Below are 23,076 nucleotides of genomic sequence, written 5' to 3'. Positions count from 1 at the left end.
TCGATAAGTAGTTTTATTCTTTATTTCATCACTATTTGTGTGGCTATTTCTGGCTGTCAAACTCGTAATTTCTCCGTTGTGACATTGTGTACTGGTAAATTCTTGAGCAAAACTGGTAAGTATGAACAGTTTTTAATGCACATCGTTAAGTTGCCAAGAATGATAGAATACAAGATTGCGCCGTCCTGGGCGATGACATTTGTGTACCACAAGTAAACAAAGAATAGAGCGAAAAGAAGAACGAGTTGAAACAGCCAAAGCTGTTCACTTTACTGCGAAAAACGTGTTTTAATTTTGCTAAATGCGAAAATATTGCATTTTTCACCTAATCTATTAGAGAACAGTGAACATTTTAGTGCACTCCATTGCTTTGTAATTGAGGCTGCTTCAGCAAACGTTTTAGTGCACTCCATTGCTTTGCAATTAAGGCTGCTACAGTTTTCTGCGGGACTGATTAGTTAACTGCGTGGAGCAGAAACAAAATCATTGTGAGGAAATGCTGTTAATATAATAATAGAGAAACATTTCGAAAACGGCTTTGCCGTGCCCTATGTATACAAAATGCACCGATTCGTCCCAGCGCTACACTTGCATCTACGCTTCTTGCATCTTGACGGTTGTCGCAATTTAACACACAGCACTTCATTGTATTAGTTTTTACGCAGTCTTCAACTCAAAAATCACTCACAAATTGCAAATTAACACGATTTAAACTGATTTTTCACTTATAATTCAAATTTCTCTTTCGCTGGTTTGTAAACAAAGGTTTATTTACAAGTTACCACAACTGTCAAAATCGGCAAAACCAAAGTAGCGGTACTACTGACGGCGCCACCTTTGTTCGCTGCACCGTGTTAAGTTGCAGTTGGAAAAAATTAAGATGAAAATGTGATTTTATTGCAATTAAAAATATGCAATTTCGTAACAGAGTTAAACTTTTTATTTTTCATGTCTAGCTAGATTAAAATGAAAAAAAAAACTAAAAGAGCTTCCTGGTTCTGTTTATTCAAATTTTTTTAAGTTGACGATTTTTGAGAGCCAAACTAATGATTTCTCACTTCAATGGCCTCTCTCTGAACTCATTGAAAACTACGAGCTGCGGGCCACAGCGTCCAACTTGTTATTTTCATTATCTAAACGCTTTGTCGGTGGCGACATGATTTTTTTAAACGCGGCAGCGACATCTTGAATTTGTATGAGTTTGACATAAAAGAAGAGGAAGAACCTTATCTGTCGCCGGAAGAAATAGATCTAATCTGGCCAAAACCACAGCCGTCGCGTAGCCCGGTCGTCGCCAAAATAATTATCTGCATAAGAGTAGCAGGTCTATTCTGCGCTGGTAACAAAAAGTTTGTAACCGGTAAATAAAGTGACTGTCAATTTTTAAACCCTTAGTCTGTTCCTTTGAGCTTCGGACTAAAACCTGTGGAACTGTCAAACTACAATTTTACTCTCTCAAATGAGAGTAAAAGGAGAACAGATGCAGAAGTGCATAGGAAGCACTATTTCCTGTAAAAACGTCAGTCGGTTTGTTTACATGTCATTTGTACAACACTGATTTAGCTGAAATATCACTAAGTAGTTATTTAAATCTATACATATTCAAACATTTCGTTGTTTACTTCCATTTTCTTACAAATATAAGGTACTTTGCTTTCACCGCTGTTTGTTTTTGCTTGCACATGCAAATCAGCTGATCGTTTGACACTGTTCATGAACTTACAGGAAAAGAAACTCCGGACTAAATCCTGTAACTTCTGACTAGGAACAGTTGCTCAGTTACTCTCTCAAATGTGTTCCCACTTACAGGTTTTATGTCAATAGGAACGACTTCCTGTAAGTTCTGACTAAATCCTGTAAACCGGACTGCTATTGGAACAGACTAACTTTTCGCATTCTGTGTACTCTTGTAACCGGTAATTTTTGTTACCATCTCATACGCTGGTAACAAAGTATTGCCCCGTGAAATATGCAATGCCAGAATTTGCACAATTCTTCATAGCGGAATTGCTGAATATTTTAACTGCATTACCAACGTACCTAGAATCGCGGTGACAAGAACTGGTAACCTTTTTTGGTAATAAAATTTTCCTGTTACAAAATCATCGGTAAGGTGCAGAATAGACCTGTAGGTGTTAAAATAATTTGACAGATGTGGTCTGCAGCTCGTCGTTTTCATTGTGTTCGGGCTATTACAAATACGTCGTGTTTTTGCGTGATCTGGTATATTTGGTTCATGGCACTATTCTACACTTTTGTTTGTTGTCCATGAAATCGGAATAAAGCAGATTCGAAGAAAAATTTGATACAGGCAATAGGAGTGTTTCTTAGCTTTTTACAGCTGTTGATAGCATATTGGCGAAGAGCATGATTCAATAATACAAGGTTCGATAAACTGACAGTTGTCTCCCTCGCACCGCTCCCTTAGCAGTGGCAAAGTGTTGCTTCTTTGCAAACTTACTTGGAAAAAGTGTTGCTTTGCTATGATATAGAAGTATAAGCTTTTGTGCAATATGTTTATTTGTATATGCATATGAAGCACATTTAACTGATGAAAACATAAACTGCTTTTAAATTGGATGTTTACATAAATCTCATAGTAGTTTTAGTTTAATTTTGAGTCTTTTTGCAGTTTTTATACGGCTAAATAACACAAAAATTGCGTAATTCACGCAGATGTATTAACATTTCGTTCAATATTTCGTTTAAAATGCTAGATTTCCTGCAAATACATTAGAATTTACAAAAGGAATTTCACTACTATTTGCCTACTTTGGGTACTTTTCTACTACCATTTTCGCAGCAATGGATTTCATGCCTCCCCTTTCCCCATCCTTCGTAAATGCAACCTTTCGGAAGGGGGTGTCAAACCGCGGCTGTCAATAATTATCTAACCTTGTATTATCGAATGATGGGCGAAGAGTATAATTTTACGCACAAAGAGATCGAAAGAGGAAAATGTAAAGAAACGAAAACTAGCAGAAATTTGCAATCACAGTATACACACACACACACATCTTCAAATGCATGCACAAATCCTTTCATTCTGCAACATTTCAATGAGTTTTGATAAGGATGCACTCATTTTGTTTTATTAAAACGAAGTAAAATAAACTTGCCAACTTTTTCCTTGTGCGATTTGAACAGCTGCATTTAAACATATGACTGCAAATTTCTGTTGGCAGATATTTCGCCAGCAGAAATTTGCAGCTCTCTCGGTTTTTTATGCTCTCTTTTTGGATCTCTTCTGCAAATTTTTTGTGTTAAGAAACGCTTTCCAGCAGAATCCAGCAAAAATTTGCGACAATTATCTGTTAAGAAACAGAGCTAATACATACACAATGCAGCGAAACACGAAGTATTTTATCATTCTTGCAATCCATACATATTGCAGCTATACGCCTCAAGTGTTCACCCCTTAATAACCAACCTTGTAATAAACGCAATTAATCAATCACATACAAAAATATGCACTTTGCTATTAGCTATTTTGAATACGCTATTTGAATTTAATTAGTCGCTAAATGAATGCCACTAGAATCGAAAAAACGCTCTAACAAAAGCAACCATACTACCTGACAGCCAATGAGTTGAAAAGAGCGCGCAAGAGTGCTGGAAACATTTGAATATTCCAAGAATGAATGAGCGCGCAAATACGTTCCACAAAGCAATTGATGCCAACAGCAAAACAAAGACGCAGTGAAATGGGAAGAAGCGCTAAAGCGAATTAAACAAAACCATTGGTCAAAGTTAAGTTAACGACCGCAAGAATGTATGTATATACAAAATCAAACAAGAAATAACGAAAGACAAAGCAAAAAAGAAAACTAGAGCCGAAGAGACATCGGCAAAACTGTATGCTTGTATAGAAAGAACTCGGCTTAGGCCAATGGTAAAATGCTGGCTTAGGTACCTAGAACGGTTTTGCGGCTTTCAAGAAAACAAATTTCACAAAACCGGATACATAGGTATATTTCATACATACCTATGTACATATATGAATGTGTATCTATGTATGGAAATCCACTCATATACATATGTGAGCACATACATTTGTGCATATGCATAACTAGACATGTGAAGACATCTGTTTTGGACGGACTTGTCATTTAGCCGCACCTGATCGTCAGCACGTCTTTCTGAGTATGCGCTCATTGCCTTTGTCAAGTAAAACTGCCGTCAGGGCGTATACGCGATATGTTTTCTTCACACATGTGCGCATACTTTCATACCCAGTGCCAAAATGGGAAGATATTTCCTTTTTCTACCAAGAAAAGATTAACCACTACGGTTGAACGGAAAGATGCATCGCAATGTACGCCAGCGGATAATGTGTAGTTTTGAGCCACAAACAAAACAAAAAGTTTGAGAACTAACCTAGGTACACACATTCATACATATCGTCGTTTAAAGTGCAAGACCGCATATCAACATAATGCAAAATCGCGTATCAGCAAAATGCAAAACCGCGTATGTGAAGTTGTAGATTTTATTTTCTAGAGCGTAAAAACACTCATTTTTCAAAATGGTTCTCTTTTTTATAAAGCAATCGCATTTCTGGCTAGTATATTTCAGGACGAATGGATAAGGATTGAGCCAAGAGCTTGTGTTAGCAAATCCAATTTTTGGCAGCCAATGTCAGTTACGCGGTTTTGCAGAATGACGATACGCGGTTTTGTACTTTAAACGACGATATGTATGTATGTCTTTTTCACGTTATCTCAATAGCCGAATAGATGCGCGTTCGACTACCAACTTTTTGATCACGGGTTCAAAGCCTGTGACACGGATTTTTTTTTTTTAATGAATTATATTCATAGTTTTGTAAAACGACAAACGACACTTTACTTTCGTAGGACAACGTAGTAGAGAAATTCTTGCACCTTTTCGTGCTTAGGTTATAGGGGCTATCCATACTTTATGTATTTCCAGATATGTATTACCTTTTCCCACTGGGATACACACATATGTATGTACATACATACATACATACATACATATGAATCCACTCAATTGTTCCACGTCATTTCACAGTTGTCAGCGATTTGCGGTTTCTCTTATTTACTTTCATCTAGTCTACTGTCTACTGCTTTTCTTCTTTCACTCACTTAAAGCATGCTTTCCCCTTAATTACGTTTTAGCTTCACAATTTACACCCACACACGCATGCATACAACCATACAACTGCAGTGTGCGGTCATTATCAGCCATAGATTCACATATTAGATACTTGAATAAAAGCACCTTAAAATTTGTGCTTAGCTGTCGCACTACGCGACGTATGCGCAACTTGAAATGCTCCAAGCGAACGAACGTTGTTGGATACCCAAGCATCATATGAAGACGACGAACGATCAATTGGTAATTGGATGCCTTTGTCACTGTATGCCTCTCTATTGTAGTTTGTCATTGATTCTCTTTTGCGCTTTCTTTAATTTAAATATTTAATTTCTATTTCATACATATGTATGTACATACACACACATATGTGTATGTATGGATGTATATGAAGGTATGAAAGAATGTCTGCAAATTTGTTAAAAAAATTTTAATGTACGAAGTTTTTTATGCTCGCCGATTTATGTATGGTGATGTCATTCAATGCCTACGCAAAAAAAAAAATACCTACCCAAGTGACCAAACTGTCGGATTGGATGACAGAATGGGTGTACAAATAAGCACACAAACTACAAACAAATATTTAGGTACATATGTACATATTTATGTCTCATTGGTTCCAAATCATATGAACATTTATATATGCACATACGTACATATGTACATGCTATGTTTGCTTGTTACCAGCAAAATGCTCACCTCAGCGATTGCAGTATGAGCTGTACTTGCATAATACATACCGCAAAAATGTACTTTTAATGATTCGTCATGCTCAAAACTATTTGGCAAAAAGGTCAAGTTATGAAAATGGAAAAATAAAAAAGCAAATAATTATTTTAACTGGGCTAAAATATGCATGGCTGCTAAAAGAAAACCATTCCTCCTATATGTACATACGTATAAATATATATGTATGTCTAGGTTAACAGATGATTATAAGTAAATATAGAAAATATTTCTTTCTGTGTCTCTTAAAGTTTGTTGTTTATCTATTAAAGCTTAAACACACGGCAGCGTTGATCCGGATTAACTCGGACATAATTCGGATCAACTGCAGTTAAGTCCCGAGTTGATCCGGATCAACGCTGCCGTCTGTTTATGCTTTTAGGGGCTATACGATTTCCGCTTTTCGGAAAATACTTCCCATAAGTTTAGTTTAACATAGTATAAGTCTTGCCATCGCATTGTGTATTTGAAAAATTTAGTGAACCTGCTTCCAAATGAAAACAACCACTTAGTTATGCAAATTATACGGTTTTATTAAGTTTTTAATTAATTGAATAATAAATGTATGAATGTTTTTAATGAAAGAGAGTACATAACTAAATTAAAAGCTTAATTGCTTCTTCATACACCCTTCCAAGTGCGAAAAACGAATGTACCTTAACTTACAAACACACACATCTGCATGCATGTATGTACGTTTGCAAATGAAGAGTGTTGAAGTGAAGCTTTCCTTTTTAAGTACAGAAAATGACCAAACTCCGTCATCAAGGCGCTACAAACACACGCCAAGCGCTCAGCCAGAAATGTGCATATTTCTGTTGTTACTGAGGGTAAGCCTCTGAGAATTCACAACTCCCAAGCATATACCAACATACATACATAAGCACACACGCAACTGGCAGTAATTGACATCACGTCATGTGTGTTTTTGCAATTGTTTTGTCTTTTAAGTATTTAATTTATGATTTCTCTTCGATAAACTTTAATCCTGTGTGTAAAGAAAATAATGATATCATTATGTCCACAAGTTTTTAAGCAAATAAATCCATAAATTGAGCGTTTTCTTCAAAGTCTATAAAAAATATTAAAACTAAATATGTAATTACAATCAAACCGTGCAGGACTACATCAGTTCATAATTACAAAATACGCTAAAATTAAGACAAACTTAGGAATATCCGTTTATTTCAATGAGTATAACATAAATGGTATGTATTGTAAGTGTGCTATCAGTGTGCAATAACACACGTTGACTTTTTTGTTTTCAATAACTTAAAAGGGAGTTGCTATGTTAGATAATTTGAATAGAAAATAATTGTTTTATATTTTGTTCATGGAATATAGTTGGCACTGAAGCAAAATTATGTAATATCAGCAAATAAGTAGTTAAGGGTAATGAAGCATGTACATAGCTGGATTACCAAGTAAAAGAGAAAATGTATTATTTTTTATTAAATTTTCGTATGTGTTTAACAACAGGCTCAACGTCTTAAAAATTTAGTAAACGAGTTTTAAACAGCGAGGTCTTTTTGGATGATTTATTTTTGTGTTTTTGACAGTGCTACATATACATACATATATGTATGCATTTTTGTTGGAGCAGTGCCTTCTATATTATTTATACCTTTTTTAGATGTAAAATACATACATTGAGAATTTTTATATGTCTAACTTTGCCTTAGATAGTACGTGTACCTTTTATTACTACGTTAATCTATAAATTGTAAAATATGCTGCTTTTTTTCCATTTGAAATGTGCAAGTCTTTAAATTTCTGTTTTTTGTCCCAACACAGTAAAAAAGCTCGTTAATTTGCGCTCGCCCTTTGCGTTTTTCTTGAGTGGTGCTGAGACTCCACCCACCACGGTATCAGCATTCTCTTTCTGGGGCATGGGTTCGTTAGCAGCAGCCATGCTAACATCTTTCTGCACTTGCATTGAGACAGTTACGGATACCTGTTGCACACCCAACGATTGAGAGTGTTGTGCTGGTTGCGGAGAAACAGTTGTTACATGAACATTCCCTCCTTTCTTTAGAGCTGGCGAAGATCTTGGTGTTGATTTTTGACGTTTCTGTTTATTGATTTCAGCTGGCTTTTCATTCTTTGTTGTCAGCACTGCATCTTCTTCTAAGTCATCTGTTTTCAAGCACTGTAATAGTTGCTCTTGTAATTCGTCCATTAATTCTTGCTTCTGTACAGTTGCATTTTGAGGTGCCGATTTAGCTGTACGCTTGCGCTCTTTTTTTTCGTCTCCACCTGTATTCTGTTGTTCTGAACTCTCACCGTGTTCCCTGATTATATGCGTACGCACATGAGCGCGGGAAGAGTAACTACGGCCACAAATTTCACATTTGTATGGTCTTTCGCCTGAATATTATTGAAACACGTTGAGCTTAGGTTATAAAATGAGTAGGAATTTGAAAAATAGAATCATACCTGTATGAGTACGATGATGTACCTTACGATCGATATTGCGCGTAAAGCGTTTATCGCAGTAATCACATTTATAATTCTTCTCGCCATTATGGCAACGGCGATGCACATGGAGATTCTGGTTTGCCCGAAATGTTTTTTGACAAATATCGCATACGAAAGGCTTCTCGCCAGTGTGTACTCGTTTATGTATTTTCAAATCAGAGCTGCGCACAAAGGCTTTCGAACATTCGGAACAAGTGTAGCGACGGTCGTTGGAGTGATGGCGTTGATGAAGATTGAGGTCCTGTTTGGTAGCTACTGGCAAACCACATGTTTCGCATTTGTACGCCTTCACTGTTAGATGCCGCATTTTATGCTCGACGAGGCGTCTCTTAATACGGAAGCATCGGCCGCATTCATCGCAACTAAACGGTTTTTCTCCAGTATGCAAACGCTTATGCTCAGCCAAACGCAGCCCCTTGCTATATGATTTTGGACACAGGTTGCAGGCATAACGTAGCTTGTGAGTCTCTGAATTAGATGCAGTCGGAACTGAAGACTTCTTGCGCTTGCCTTTACTCGAAGATTCATTAGTTTCAGTTTCGGCGATATCAACACCTGAAATATCTGAGCGAGCTGCTGACGAAGGTTTCGGTGAAGATCGGGTTTTAGAAGGTGTTTCTGACTGGTTTTGCCCATCGACAGAATTCTTGCATTTTCGTGGCCTCTTCGCCGTAGGCTTTGGACGGGGAGTTTGAACTTTTTTCGTAGCTTTGGATTTAGGTTTTTTAAAATCCGCTGCTCTTGCCATATTAGTAATTTGTGTATCCATAACCGGATCAGGCACACCATTACTAGCAATATATATGGGTTCTGTGTGATTTTTATCTGCTTTTGTCGGCGGCTCAGTTGAAACATTTGATTCAGGGGTAGCTTCTTCGGAGTTCGAAGGCGCTTCTTCGGCAGAATTATTTAGTAAAAGAACTACATATACTACAGGTTCGTCTTCAGTTTGTTTTTGTGAAATGCTTTGCTCCTCTGAAGCTACAAGAGTGTCGGGGATTGCAACTTCGGCATCTTTGTTTGGTGCAACAGCGTATAAGACAGGGGCGTCATCAATGTTTTGTTCTGTTAAAGTACATAGCTCCTTCGGAGGTGTAGCATTGTCAAAGATTGCAACTTCGGCATCGTCGTTTGGTAATGATATGGATGCAAATGGTTCAGCAGATAGAACACCAGCGTCATCAATTTTTTCTTCCGTTAAAATATCTTGCTCTTGTGGAGCTGCAACAGTGACGGGGATTGGAATATCGCGTTCGTTGGTTGGTAGTGCAATTGTGGCTATTGATGCAGTTACACATGGTTTTGGCGGCGCACGCTTTGAGAATGCCTGAAATGAGTCAAGGATTGCAACTTCGGCTTCGTTGCTTGGTAATACGGATGCACATGCCTCAGCAGATAAAACACCTGCGTCTTCAATTTTTTGTTCCGTTAAAATACTATGCTTTTCTGGAGCTGCAGCAGTGTCTGCGATTGCAGTTTCCGCATCATTGTTTGGTACTGAAATTGTGAATATTGTTGGACCTTCACAATGCTTTGACGGAAGTCCTTTTGAAAATGCCTGAAATGAGTCAAGGATTGCAACTTCGGCTTCGTTGTTTGGTAATACGGATACACATGCCTCAGCAGATAAAACTCCTGCGACCTCAAGTTTTTGTTCCGTTAAAATACTATGCTTTTCTGGAGCTGCAGCAGTGTCTGCGATTTCTGTTTCCGCATCGTTGTTTGGCAATGAAATTTTGAATATTGCTGGACCTTCACAATGCTTTGGCGGCAGTCCTTTTGAAAATGCCTGAAATGAGTGAACGATAGCAACTTCGGCATCTTTGTTAGTTATAGATATGGATACACAAACCTCAGAAGATAAAAGACCTGCGTCATCAATTTTTTGTTCCGTTAAAAAACCCTGCTCTTCTGGAGCTGCAACAGTGGGGAGGATTGCAACTTCGACATCGTTGTTTGCTAATGAAACTGTGACTTTTGTTGCATCTCCACGTCGCTTTGGCGGCGGTCGGTTTGATAATGCCTGGTGTGAATAACATGATTACTTGCATATATTGTATTTCGTCGTTTAAAGTACAAAACCGCGTATCAACAAAATGCAAAACCGCGTATCAAGATAATGAAATACCGCATAAATTATTTTCTAAAGAGTAAAACCACTCATATTTTCAAATGGTTCTCTTTTTATAAAGCAATCGAATTTCTGGCTAGTATATTTCAGGACGAATGGATAAGGATTGAGCCAAGAGCTTATGTGAGCAAATACAATTTTTGACAGCAAATGTCAGTTAGGCGGTTTTTCAGAAGGACGATACGCAGTTTTATACTTTAAACGACGATTTATTTTAATGGAAAAATTAATATGCGTTTATTGTGTGTTATTTTACTTACCGCTCTCCGCTTTCGTTTAAGCTTCGGTGACGACTTTTGTGCGACAACCTCGGCATGTTTCTCTTCTACTGTAATTTCTACTTCTGGCTTTTCTGGACTTGTCGTTGCTGACGTTTCAATGTCATCCACCTGTTGTTCGGTTTGCAACTGCGCATGCTCCTCAGCCAATGGTGGTATTTCACATATCGAAGGTTTTTGGCTAACTTCTTCCTCCACTTTAGAATGTTCGCTTGCTTCTTTATCCACACTAGTTTCGATGACCGCCTCATTCTCATCAACAACCCTCTTTTCCGTTATTTCATTCACTTCTTTCTCTTCATCCGGTGGTGGTGTGTCTGGTACTTGCAATGACACAGTCGTGGTTAAGAAATCGTTGTTATTTAAGTTTTGCGCCATTGGCACTACTACCATCACCGGCGAGTCAGTCATTGCTTCTATGCTTGCTTTACGTTGCTTTTCGCTTTCAATAGCTGCTGCACTCACTTTGGTTAACTGTTCCACTTCTTCGCATACCTCGACCTTAATCTCGCACTTGGGCAACACATCAATTTCTTTAACAGGACCAGTAAATAATTGATGTTGTTGCCGCAAGTGTTTATGGAATAGTACCAATGTTGCATATTTGCATTCACAATGGCCACATATAAGAAAGAGTTTTTTGTCATTTAAAATAAAAACATTTCCGCACGACTCAAGCTTCGCATCCTCAGGAAGAGGTGACATTGAGTGCACACTGAAATCGTCATCGGAAAGTTCATCTTCCAGTTTTACTCTGACTTTAAGCACTTTATCCTGCGTCTGCGCTTTATTTCCCGCCTGTTGCTGTTTATTCGATATGTTGCGTGAACTTTTACGCGCCGGCGTTGGTATTTTGATATCTTCCTCTTCCTGGAACAGTTTGTGTGCATCGTGCAAATGTTTTGCGAATGTCGACATGTCTCCATATCGCAAGTCACAAAAGCTGCAATTAAAAATAAGTTGTTCTTGTTTCTCATACATGTATATATTGCCGCAGGACTCCGTTTGGCAGGAGGGTGTGACTAGCGACGATGCCACGGAGCAAGTGGAGGAAGCACGCTTTCTGCATGAACGTTTATTTGCCGTAACATTATCTTCTTGTTCAACTTCGGATTCAGCTTTATCTGTCTTTTCTACGTTTTTACTCGCAGCAGTTTGTTTTATTTTTGCATCTTGTTTTTGCCTTGGTACTTCTGCGCATTTTGCTAGCTTGCTGTCGCTGATGGAAGAAGCAGAAGAGCAGGAAACAATGGAAGTTTTACTACTAACGCTCGTACAACTAGAAATACTGCTACCACGAAGTTTCTTCGCTGTATTCACTTTAATACCACTTCCCGGAGCGCTAATAGTCGAATCCGTTGGTAATTGCAATCCCTTGCCAATTAATTCGTGGAACCGTATTCTCTGTGCTTCCAATTCAGCTTCTTCATCGCTGCTTATCGGTACCAGTGCCTCCTCATCCTCCAGCAGATCCGTTTCAGAGTCATCCTCGTCAGAGTCTTCGTCATCGTCCTCATTGTCAGAGCTGCCCTCTTCCTCCACGGCGATATTCGTTTTCACGTTCTTGTTTTTCTGTTTGCCATTGTTTTCTGCGTCTCCGTCGTCGCCATTATCCGGCGATTCTAGTTTTATGGGAACATGCTCTAACAGTGTGTTGATCATCGCGCTGTTTGCTTCTCAAACACTCTTGTATAATTCTTCTGCTAGATCTTTAATTATTATAGTTACATTAAAATGTTGTTTTCTATATTTTTAGTATATTTCTGCCACTTTTATTAACAATTTATTCAGCACTCTCACCACTATAAGCAAATCCGTCGCACACAGTAATAAATTCTACTGACGCCGCTTCATTTCCACAAAGCTGTCAACTTTTTGCCTTCGCTTACTCATTTGTTGTTGTTCCGCTTTCAATTTTGCTTTGTCCACTTGGCGCGCAGCTCGTTTGTAAAAACAGCAAAACCATGGTGTTAAGAAATTATTTTGCAAACCTTTATTTTGTGCCTGTGCATAGGGCAAGCGAGAGCGAGATGGCTGCTGTATATTGGGGACAGCCGTTAACTGAATGAGTGAATTTGTGGAGCGTATTGCTGTCAACTAATTTTGACAAATGGAAATGCGTAAATGATCTCAATGGAATGAATGATAAAATATCGACGGTTGCATTTATTAACACAGGACATGGAAATGGGAGCATACAAAATGTTTAATGCTGCGTTTTTGCTGCATTGAAAAAGCAACATTTAGCACTTTCGAACATGTGTTTTCGAAGAGCGTTCGTGCTATCGCATTTAAGCCTCCCTTTAGTCAAATGAATTAGTTGTAAACTACCTCACAACTAGTATGAACCGCATGCCCAACTAGTCAGCCAACTATCTTTTTTCCATGCAATCAACTGGTATTTTTAACATGGGGATGTCCTACGAGATGGAAATTGTCAGATTTCGGTCAGAAATATAATAGTCTCATACTAGTTCAAAATAGACAGAAAAATACTAGTCCAACTATGAACCAAAGCCACTACTTTGGGAGTCAAAAAATCAAATAAATTCATGAATATACAATAAAAACTTTTGATTAAGTACACTTTAATATTTGTATTACAAATTTTTATTTAGTAGCCTTAGATTTGCCAATAATTAGTGTTAAATTTTTTGACTATTAATTAAAAGCAAAATATATACATATATATTTCAAACTTTCGTACATAAATTTAAATGAATTTTTCATTAAATGTTATTAAAAGTAAAAGGTTTCAGGTACAATAAATACTATAAGTTTATCTTTTTTAATAATATTGAATATGCAAAGAAAACATTTTAGTTAAAAATAAAGTGAATACTTTAGTTAATTTTTGAGTGAACTAAAATAAAAATAAAATTTTTAGTTAAAATAAATTATATTCATTAACTTAGGGCATTTCAGTCTATTCTTTTTAAAAATTTATAAAAGTATAATGTTTAAAAGTTGAAATTTGGATAAGAATAAAAAAATAATAATTCAAGCAGTTATAAAATATTCTCAACTTTTGTATGTAGTTTGGCTTGTTGATTGATAATAGAAATTAATCAAATGATTATATTTATCGTGTAACTAAAGAAAGTCAAACATAATTGAAAATGATCAAAAATAACAAAATAATGACGTAACTAAAATTAATGAATGAATTAAATTTTTTTAAGTAATTAATTATTAATCAGGTGGTAATATCGGTATTTGATCATTAAACGGTTATCCAAAAAAACATGCTTTAATTAATAATCATTATAAATTATGAATAATATTGAGTACGTAGTCGATTTAATGGTTCACAATATACCAAATGAAAGTTATATTTAGTGTATTAAACTGTCGAATTTAAAACAGTGCATGAATAAATCGTTTTGTACTTGGTACAAGTCTTGTCATTTTCGAGCTAGTTTGGTTTCTGTTAGGAAATTCTAGTTGTAAACTAGTATTTTTCTTGACTAGTTTGGGATTTCACTGCAGGGCAATTATACCAGACATGTCAAATAATGGCTAATATTAGTNTTGTATTACAAATTTTTATTTAGTAGCCTTAGATTTGCCAATAATTAGTGTTAAATTTTTTGACTATTAATTAAAAGCAAAATATATACATATATATTTCAAACTTTCGTACATAAATTTAAATGAATTTTTCATTAAATGTTATTAAAAGTAAAAGGTTTCAGGTACAATAAATACTATAAGTTTATCTTTTTTAATAATATTGAATATGCAAAGAAAACATTTTAGTTAAAAATAAAGTGAATACTTTAGTTAATTTTTGAGTGAACTAAAATAAAAATAAAATTTTTAGTTAAAATAAATTATATTCATTAACTTAGGGCATTTCAGTCTATTCTTTTTAAAAATTTATAAAAGTATAATGTTTAAAAGTTGAAATTTGGATAAGAATAAAAAAATAATAATTCAAGCAGTTATAAAATATTCTCAACTTTTGTATGTAGTTTGGCTTGTTGATTGATAATAGAAATTAATCAAATGATTATATTTATCGTGTAACTAAAGAAAGTCAAACATAATTGAAAATGATCAAAAATAACAAAATAATGACGTAACTAAAATTAATGAATGAATTAAATTTTTTTAAGTAATTAATTATTAATCAGGTGGTAATATCGGTATTTGATCATTAAACGGTTATCCAAAAAAACATGCTTTAATTAATAATCATTATAAATTATGAATAATATTGAGTACGTAGTCGATTTAATGGTTCACAATATACCAAATGAAAGTTATATTTAGTGTATTAAACTGTCGAATTTAAAACAGTGCATGAATAAATCGTTTTGTACTTGGTACAAGTCTTGTCATTTTCGAGCTAGTTTGGTTTCTGTTAGGAAATTCTAGTTGTAAACTAGTATTTTTCTTGACTAGTTTGGGATTTCACTGCAGGGCAATTATACCAGACATGTCAAATAATGGCTAATATTAGTTGCGATCCCGTACGAGTCCGGACTAGTCAGAAATAGTCAGAATCAGTCAGATTTTACTGGAAATCGATCCCGTACTCGGTTCTCTGACTATTGAGAGGACAAAAAAGAGAGTAAATACGATTCTCTCTCTGTCAGAATTTACCAGTTTTAGTCCGAGAATTTTTTGCTGGTAAATTCTGGTAAATGTGTCAAACGATCAGCTGTAGTGTGTTTGGCAACCAAATTGTAAACAAAAGAAAAGTGCACTCTGCTAATTCATGTTGAAAATTATTTAATTACTTGTTTAAGTGGATTCTAATGAATTTGAAAGTTTTTTTGGTTATTTACATGTGTGAGCTGAGTGTGTTTACATACAAAATAAGCAAAAATTTACAACCAAAATTTGGAGGTTATGTTGAAGTTGACAGAAGTTACCATTTTTTACTAGAAAGCGATCCCGTACGTTTCTATGTTACTCTCTCGCTCTGAGCGAATTTTTATTTTTTGACAGTTTTACTAGTTAAGAGTCCGAGGAATACGGGATTGCACCTATTCATAATGATTATTAATTAAAACATGTTTTTTTTTGGATAACCGTTTAATGATCAAATACCGATATTATCACCTGATTAATAAGTAATTACTTAAAAAAATTTAATTCATTCATTAATTTTAGTTACGTCATTATTTTGTTATTTTTGATCATTTTCAATTATGTTTGACTTTCTTTAGTTACACGATAAATATAATCATTTGATTAATTTCTATTATCAATCAGCAAGCCAAACTACATACAAAAGTTAAGAATATTTTATAACTGCTTGAATTATTATTTTTTTATTCTTATCCAAATTTCAAGTTATAAACATTATACTTTTATAAATTTTTAAAAAGAATAGACTGAAATGCCCAAAGTTAATGAATATAATTTATTTTAATTCAAACTTTTATTTTTATTTTAGTTCACTCAAAAATTAACTAAAGTATTCATTTTATTTTTAACTAAAATGTTTTCCTGTGCATATTCAATATTATTAAAAAAGATAAAAATATAGTATTTATTGTACCTAAAACCTTTTACTTTTAATAACATTTAATGAAAAATTCATTTAAATTTATGTTCGAAAGTTTGAAATTAGGGATGTGCCGGATATCCGGTAGATATCCGCAATCCGCCCTATCCGGCCGTTTTTTGGTTATCCGGTTATCCGGCCGGATACTGGCTAATATCCGGCCGGATTCCGGATATCGATTATAGAAGATTCAATTTTTATCCCACATTTTGTATTTTTGTAATCCAATTTAATAGTATCTAATTAGTAATCAAAGTTATCAATTTGTATATTTTTCATTATGAAAAGAAGCATTTCCGCATTATCGGGCAACAACCTATTTCTATTTTCAACATAAATGTTACCCGATGCACTAAATACTCTTTCCGAGTTCGCTGAGGAACAGGGATGCCGTTTGGATCTAAATAGATCCAATTGGATACATTTTTAGACGAATTTTTGCGGGATACTTATGTTTTCCGATCAGTATAAAAGTGGATACTTTTTTAAATAGGCCAAAATTTTATATTTTCTATAAAGTTTTTTTCGTTCAAAAATCGATTTTCATTAATCTCGTTTTCTAAATGTTTTAAAAAGCGCTATTTAAGAGTGAAATTTTTTATTTGTTTGTTTTTGTTATTATTATTTATTTATTTTTTTTATACAATACATAATATAATAACATTCAATTTAATTTTTTTCCAAAATGCGATTCTAAAGTGTTTTTTGGAATGATGCCATATATGGCATCATTTGTACTAACTGGTGTAAAAAATATGCAAAGATTTTTTTATATGGTATTTTATTTTATTCAAATCAAATTAAATAACACCACAAAAATTTAATAAAATAAGTTGGAACATGCATAGATTTAATAATTCATTTAAAAAATTTACGAGTTGCAATTTCCCAGTACAAATATATCGTTATTTGCTGGTGCGGATTTCAGCTCCTTCAAATATTATTGATGCCATATGGCATCATACACATTTAAAAATATACCACGCGTTTATTAGCACTTTTTTAAATTAAATTACAAGTTCCAGCAATATTTGACACTATTTGGGAGACTATAGCATATTTATTTGTTTTTAATTTATTGGGTTATTTGGTAAAATATAGTATTTTAATGTAGACCTTTCTAAGCGGAAGAAAATCGATATTTTAGTAAAGTTTTAAAATTGAAATTTTTCAATTTTCAACATAAATGTTACCCGATGCACTAAATACTCTTTCCGAGTTCGCTGAGGAACAGGGATGCCGTTTGGATCTAAATAGATCCAATTGGATACATTTTTAGACGAATTTTTGCGGGATACTTATGTTTTCCGATCAGTATAAATGTGGATACTTTTTTAAATAGGCCAAAATTTTATATTTTCTATAAAGTTTTTTTCGTTCAAAAATCGATTTTCATTAATGTCGTTTTCTAAATGTTTTAAAAAGCGCTGTTTAAGAGTGAAATTTTTTTATTTGTTTGTTTTTATTATTATTATTTATTTATTTTTTTTAATTTTTTGTGAACGAAGCAATGAACATATGAAGAGATCTCACTGAGTGTAAGGCGCAATTGTTTAGTTAGCTAAAAAAGATGCTTTAAGCAAGATCTTAATATATATATAAAGTAAATATATCTCTTTCATACCACATATTTTGATTTGTTAATTTTTAAAGAAAGAAGATCTCAATGTAGTTTAAAAAACACTGTTTAAAAAACTAGATTTGATTTATTTAAGGAGATTTTTATGAATTTTACTGAAAAGACTTAAAATATACTTTAATTTTTTTTTTGTTTATTTGCGCATATTAACAGAGGTAACCATTTTCCTCTTTTAATGTGTGCAAATTTGCACACCGTGTAACAAAATTGAACACTGCCTATTTACTTTAATATATCAAATTTGTAGCAAAGAGCAAAATAACACATAAAATGATTAAAATAGAGTAAATGTAAGCCCCTAATGTTTATTATTTGTAGGAAATGTATTTTCTTAGTTTAAAAATTTTTGCAACTTTAAACATTTCATGTGTATATTTATGTGTATATTTTAAAGATCTCAAGTTCAAAATCAAATCCTGAACATCTTATATGTATGTATATTTATACAGATTCCTGTTGAAAAATATATACTTTTCAGTAGTAGTTTTACACACACTTTTTAGAGTGTACAGGTACAAATGTAACATATTCATTACTATTTATTATACTTACTTTGAAAAGTACTTATGCGTAAAAAATGTAATTTGTAAATTGAAATTACTAAACTTTGATTTTATGAAATATAAAAATATATAAATACATATTCCAAGTCCTTAAGATGGTTTAAATTATGTATTTTTCTTGAAAATCTTTGTTTTCTTACAAATTATGAGATGGATACGTAAAAAAAGAAAATTGGATACATTTGAATACATTTTTGGCTTGGTCGGTGATACATTTTCTTTGGACGGCGCGGCAACACTGCTGAGGAAGGTGGCGCGCAGAGATACTTCAGGCTATACTTCCACTAAGTTAAGGGATCTTCTTGTCTGGATATAAGAGGTAGCTGCAAATATTTCTCTATTTCTAGTTCATAAATCGCAACCTTTTTTCTTGTACGTTCGCTGCCTTGTATACCAATCGTTTGGCTATCCATATCACTAGAAACACTAGAATCAGCATCAGAGCCGTTGGCGATTCCTCAAAGCATTGCCAAATATCCTCGTGAGCTCGATCTTCGATGGAAGCTTTCACTATAGTTCGGCATTTTTCATATGATTCAACTGGTTTCTCCATGCTGATTTATAATTTCGAATTAGTTCATCAACAACCCAGTTTTTAGCTTTATTGGCGTCAGAAAAAAAACGAGTTTTGAAACGGTGCGAATCTGTTCCGAAAAAATTACAACAATGCCACAACTATTTATTGGAACATTCACAGCTCGTCATTTTGTCGTGCCGAAATTGCAGACCTACGCGTTCGGAAACGAAAAAGGTTAATAGGCGGGTTCTGTATAATTTAAACAAAAATTAACGTAAGAAAACAAAACATCTTGATTGTTCAAAAGCAAAGAGTTTGATGAAGATTGTTTTTTGTTTATAAGATGCCATTTTTCACGTCGATAGCATCGCACAGATGTGTGCGTAATTGTGTTTTCGAAGTGGTAAATTCTATAGCATCAGAAACGGTGCGGAGGTCGAGGTGAACTCGAGCCGGCAAAAAACAATATTGTGAAATTTATTAAGGGCAGCAGTCTACCGGATATCCGATCGGATATCCGAATCCGGCTNATAAGATGCAATTTTTCACGTCGATAGCATCGCACAGATGTGTGCGTAATTGTGTTTTCGAAGTGGTAAATTCTATAGCATCAGAAACGGTGCGGAGGTCGAGGTGAACTCGAGCCGGCAAAAAACAATATTGTGAAATTTATTAAGGGCAGCAGTCTACCGGATATCCGATCGGATATCCGAATCCGGCTGTTATTTTTTACAGGATATCCGGAATCCGGTTATCCGGCAAAATCTATATCCGGCACATCCCTATTTGAAATATATATGTATGTATATATTTTTGCTTTTAATTAATAGTCAAAAAATTTAACACTAATTATTGGCAAATCTAAGGCTACCAAATAAAATTTTTTTATACATATATTAAAGTGTACTTAACCCTTTCGGTACATCTTTTTAAATTCGGGCTATAAAAATCCAATTTTTTTATTAAATGATCCTTAATACATAATATAATAACATTCAATTTAATTTTTTTCCAAAATGCGATTCTAAAGTGTTTTTTGGAATGATGCCATATATCATTTGTACTAATTTTTTATATGGTATTTTATTTTATTCAAATCAAATTAAATAACACCACAAAAATTTAATAAAATAAGTTGGAACATGCATAGATTTAATAATTCATTTAAAAACTTTACGAGTTGCAATTTCCCAGTACAAATATATCGTTATTTGCTGGTGCGGATTTCAGCTCCTTCAAATATTATTGATGCCATTTGGCATCATACACATTTAAAAATATACCACGCGTTTATTAGCACTTTTTTAAATTAAATTACAAGTTCCAGCAATATTTGACACTATTTGGGAGACTATAGCATATTTATTTGTTTTTAATTTATTGGGTTATTTGGTAAAATATAGTATTTTAATGTAGACCTTTCTAAGCGGAAGAAAAAAATTGAAATTTTTCATCTACTATGGATAAAAATAACAATACCGTATTAAAATATAGTTTATAAAACTTCCCATTACAGCGTTGCATATAAAAATATAATTTCAGATAAGCTCAATTAAATCTGTGAGTATTCAAAAAAGCATGACGCCATATGGCATCAAAATAGCGAAAGTGTTAATCAAAAGTTTTTATTGTATATTCATGAATTCATTTTATTTTTTGACTCCCAAAGTAGTGGCTTTGGTTCATAGTTGGACTAGTATTTTTCTATATATTTTGAACTAGTATGAGACTATTATATTTCTAACCGAAATCTGACAATTGCCATCTCGTAGGGTATCCTCATGTTAAAAATACCAGTTGGTTGCATGGAAAAAAGATAGTTGGCTGACTAGTTGGGCATGCGGTTCATACTAGTTGTGAGGTAGTTTACAACTAGTTCATTTGACTACAGGGTGAGTACGTAGTCGATTTAATGGTTTACAATATAACCAAATGAAAGTTATATTTATTGTATTAAACTGTCGAAGTTAAAACAGTGCATGAATAAATCGTTTTGTACGTGGTACAAGTCTTGTCATTTTCGAACTAGTTCGGTTTCTGTCAGGAAATTCTAGTTGTAAACCAGTATTTTTCCTGACTAGTTTGGGATTTCACTGCAGGGCTGCTATACAGTTCAATGCGAGCGTGAGCGTGAGCTTTTTATTTTGACCGATATCTTCGTTATTACTTAACTTTTTGCAATAGTTGTTACATCAAAAGATAGAGAATTAAAATATCTTTCAGAATTATAGAATAAAAACTAATTTAAAATGCATGATATGCCTTTTATCAAGCTCACACTAAACTGCGTGCGTACACAAAGCATTCGCATGTGAACGACAAGTTTTGACAGATGTGTGTGAGCGTCCATAAGAACAGTGTACGAAAATAAACTATATTGTACGTTACTATTTCGTTTCGTTTATTACTTTAACAGTTCGGTACAATACGAAAACAAAACGGCTGAGTTCACTTTGGCGATAGTACACTACAGTAGTTAGTAGTTACATACGAAACAACAAACGAAATGAATCGTGCAGAAAAAAATATATGTATGTATGTACATATATGCAATAACTAAATACAAAACGAATGGCTGCAATGAATAAAAAAAATAAAAATGTTTTTTAATCGAATTGGATATGAAAAATTACAGAAAAAAATATTTTTCACGTAATTGAAACGTTTGCATACATATAAAACGTACCATATGGTACAATTGTCACAAACGAAATGAAAACGTTTCTCGTTGGGGAAAATGACAGTGAGTCTTACAATTTGTTTCTGACTATGTACAAAACTGTACAAAGCAACAAATGATATGATGATCGATGAGCAAATGGGAATTGTTTTGTACAGTTTATTTTCGTACCCTGCATAAGAATACAAATGGAATTCTTTGCCTTTGCGACCGTTCACGTTCACGCTCGCATTGAACTGTATATCAAGCTTATAACAGGCTTTAGCAAATCACAGCGTACGGCAGTGCGCGCGAGGGACGAAAGCAGCCACAGTAATGCAGAAATGACTCGCTTAAATATACATACACGAGATTTGGAAGTTTTTATCCAGACGTCCAATCGACATGTTTGAGTTATCGTTAGAAAGGTCTTGCAGAGTGTGTCCAGCAGATGTATTCAAGCTTCATAAACGATTAACCGAATTCTTAAAAATAAAATAATGTAAAAAAAAATATTTTTTAAAAACAAGCTTGTCGCGCGAATAGCAAACCGGCATTTAAATATCTGCATACATACATACATATACATACATACCTAATCAATTATGCATGTACGCTGAATTCGCCGACAAGCTTTTTTAAAAACGAAGTAAATAAGTACAAATTGTTAGTCATTTTCATTAGAGTTTGAATAACTCCTTTCACTAAATGGCTTTTAGCAACTTTAACGATACCTTATTACTTATACTTATTTTATTTTATTCATTTTAGTGCAGTTTTGACAAAATTTTCTTGCTAAAAAAATCTTTTGCTACACTACTTCATTTTATTCCTTTGATTGTACAGGTTAAATAAAAGCTTGTTTTTAAAAAATATTTTTTTTACATTATTTTATTTTATAATTTTTAGTCCATTTATAAAAGCGTTGTATATTAAGAAGTGTTATTTTATTTTATGTACAAAATTTTGCAATAGATATTAAAATAATTAAACTTGCAATGAAAGAGAACAGAAGCAAGCAAAATGTTGTTTGCTTACGTTTTGTATAAACATACATATGTAGATATAGCAGCAGTTAATTTTATTTAAAGAAATGGCGTGTCGTCCATTTCCGCTGTAGCATATGTAAATGGCGTATATTTAGGCGCAATATTTAACTTCTTCTGGCGGGGCGACATCTGGAGTCTTTTACTTCCTACAACGAGGCTCATATCTAGACTAGGTTGATATCTAGAATTTGCCACAAATAGCTTTGCTACACGGCGCGCCGGCAGCTTTAACAATTTTATAGTGGTTTTACGTTCTTTGGCAAATTAAGCTCTGTTAGCCATAAATCTTACTATTTTTTGACCGCCTTTGAATCAAGACCCCTGGACCATATGGGGAATTCATTTATATTTTAAATTGCATTGTCATCGGGATTGGAACTATGCTGAAAATTTCAAGTCT

At 34.0% G+C, this 23,076-nt stretch overlaps 2 protein-coding genes across 5 annotated transcripts in view; one reads left to right on the top strand and one right to left on the bottom strand.

Moving 5' to 3' along the window:
* The window catches only part of LOC108359836 (uncharacterized), a 165,901-nt gene that overhangs the window by 77,162 nt on the left and 65,663 nt on the right, over positions 1–23,076 (top strand). The window lies entirely within an intron of this gene.
* Positions 6,353–12,704, bottom strand: LOC108359835 (uncharacterized). 3 transcript variants are annotated; one of them, XM_017611899.1, is made up of 5 exons: positions 10,714–12,704; positions 10,175–10,345; positions 9,941–10,111; positions 8,281–9,880; positions 6,353–8,211 (listed from the first exon to the last, which is right to left on the bottom strand). In XM_017611899.1, exons 1-5 carry the CDS (start codon positions 12,391–12,393, stop codon positions 7,610–7,612), a joined length of 4,224 nt encoding a protein of 1,407 aa, XP_017467388.1. In that variant the 5' UTR covers positions 12,394–12,704; the 3' UTR covers positions 6,353–7,609. The 3 variants fall into 3 exon arrangements, with proteins under 3 accessions (XP_017467388.1, XP_017467387.1, XP_017467386.1); XM_017611898.1 differs by having other exon boundaries at positions 8,281–10,111; positions 10,714–12,440; positions 12,532–12,704; XM_017611897.1 differs by having other exon boundaries at positions 8,281–10,111.

This window comes from Rhagoletis zephyria, unplaced genomic scaffold, assembly GCF_001687245.7.
Source record: "Rhagoletis zephyria isolate East Lansing unplaced genomic scaffold, Rhagoletis_zephyria_1.1 Rzeph_scaffold_00475, whole genome shotgun sequence".
Classification (NCBI taxonomy): domain Eukaryota; kingdom Metazoa; phylum Arthropoda; class Insecta; order Diptera; family Tephritidae; genus Rhagoletis; species Rhagoletis zephyria.
The sequence above is the reverse complement of the archived record's forward strand: the minus strand, read 5'-3'. Positions and strand labels throughout refer to the sequence as shown.

Excerpts from the sequence above, each read along its gene's own strand:
- LOC108359835 (XM_017611897.1), bottom strand. The coding sequence starts at position 12,393 with ATGATCAACACACTGTTAGAGCATGTTCCCATAAAACTAGAATCGCCG. Across the intron at positions 10,346-10,713 it reads TTAAACGAAAGCGGAGAGCG|GCATTATCAAACCGACCGCC; the intron begins GTAAGTAAAATA and ends TATTCACACCAG. Across the intron at positions 10,112-10,174 it reads CAGGTCTTTTATCTTCTGAG|GCATTTTCAAAAGGACTGCC; the intron begins GTTTGTGTATCC and ends CACTCATTTCAG.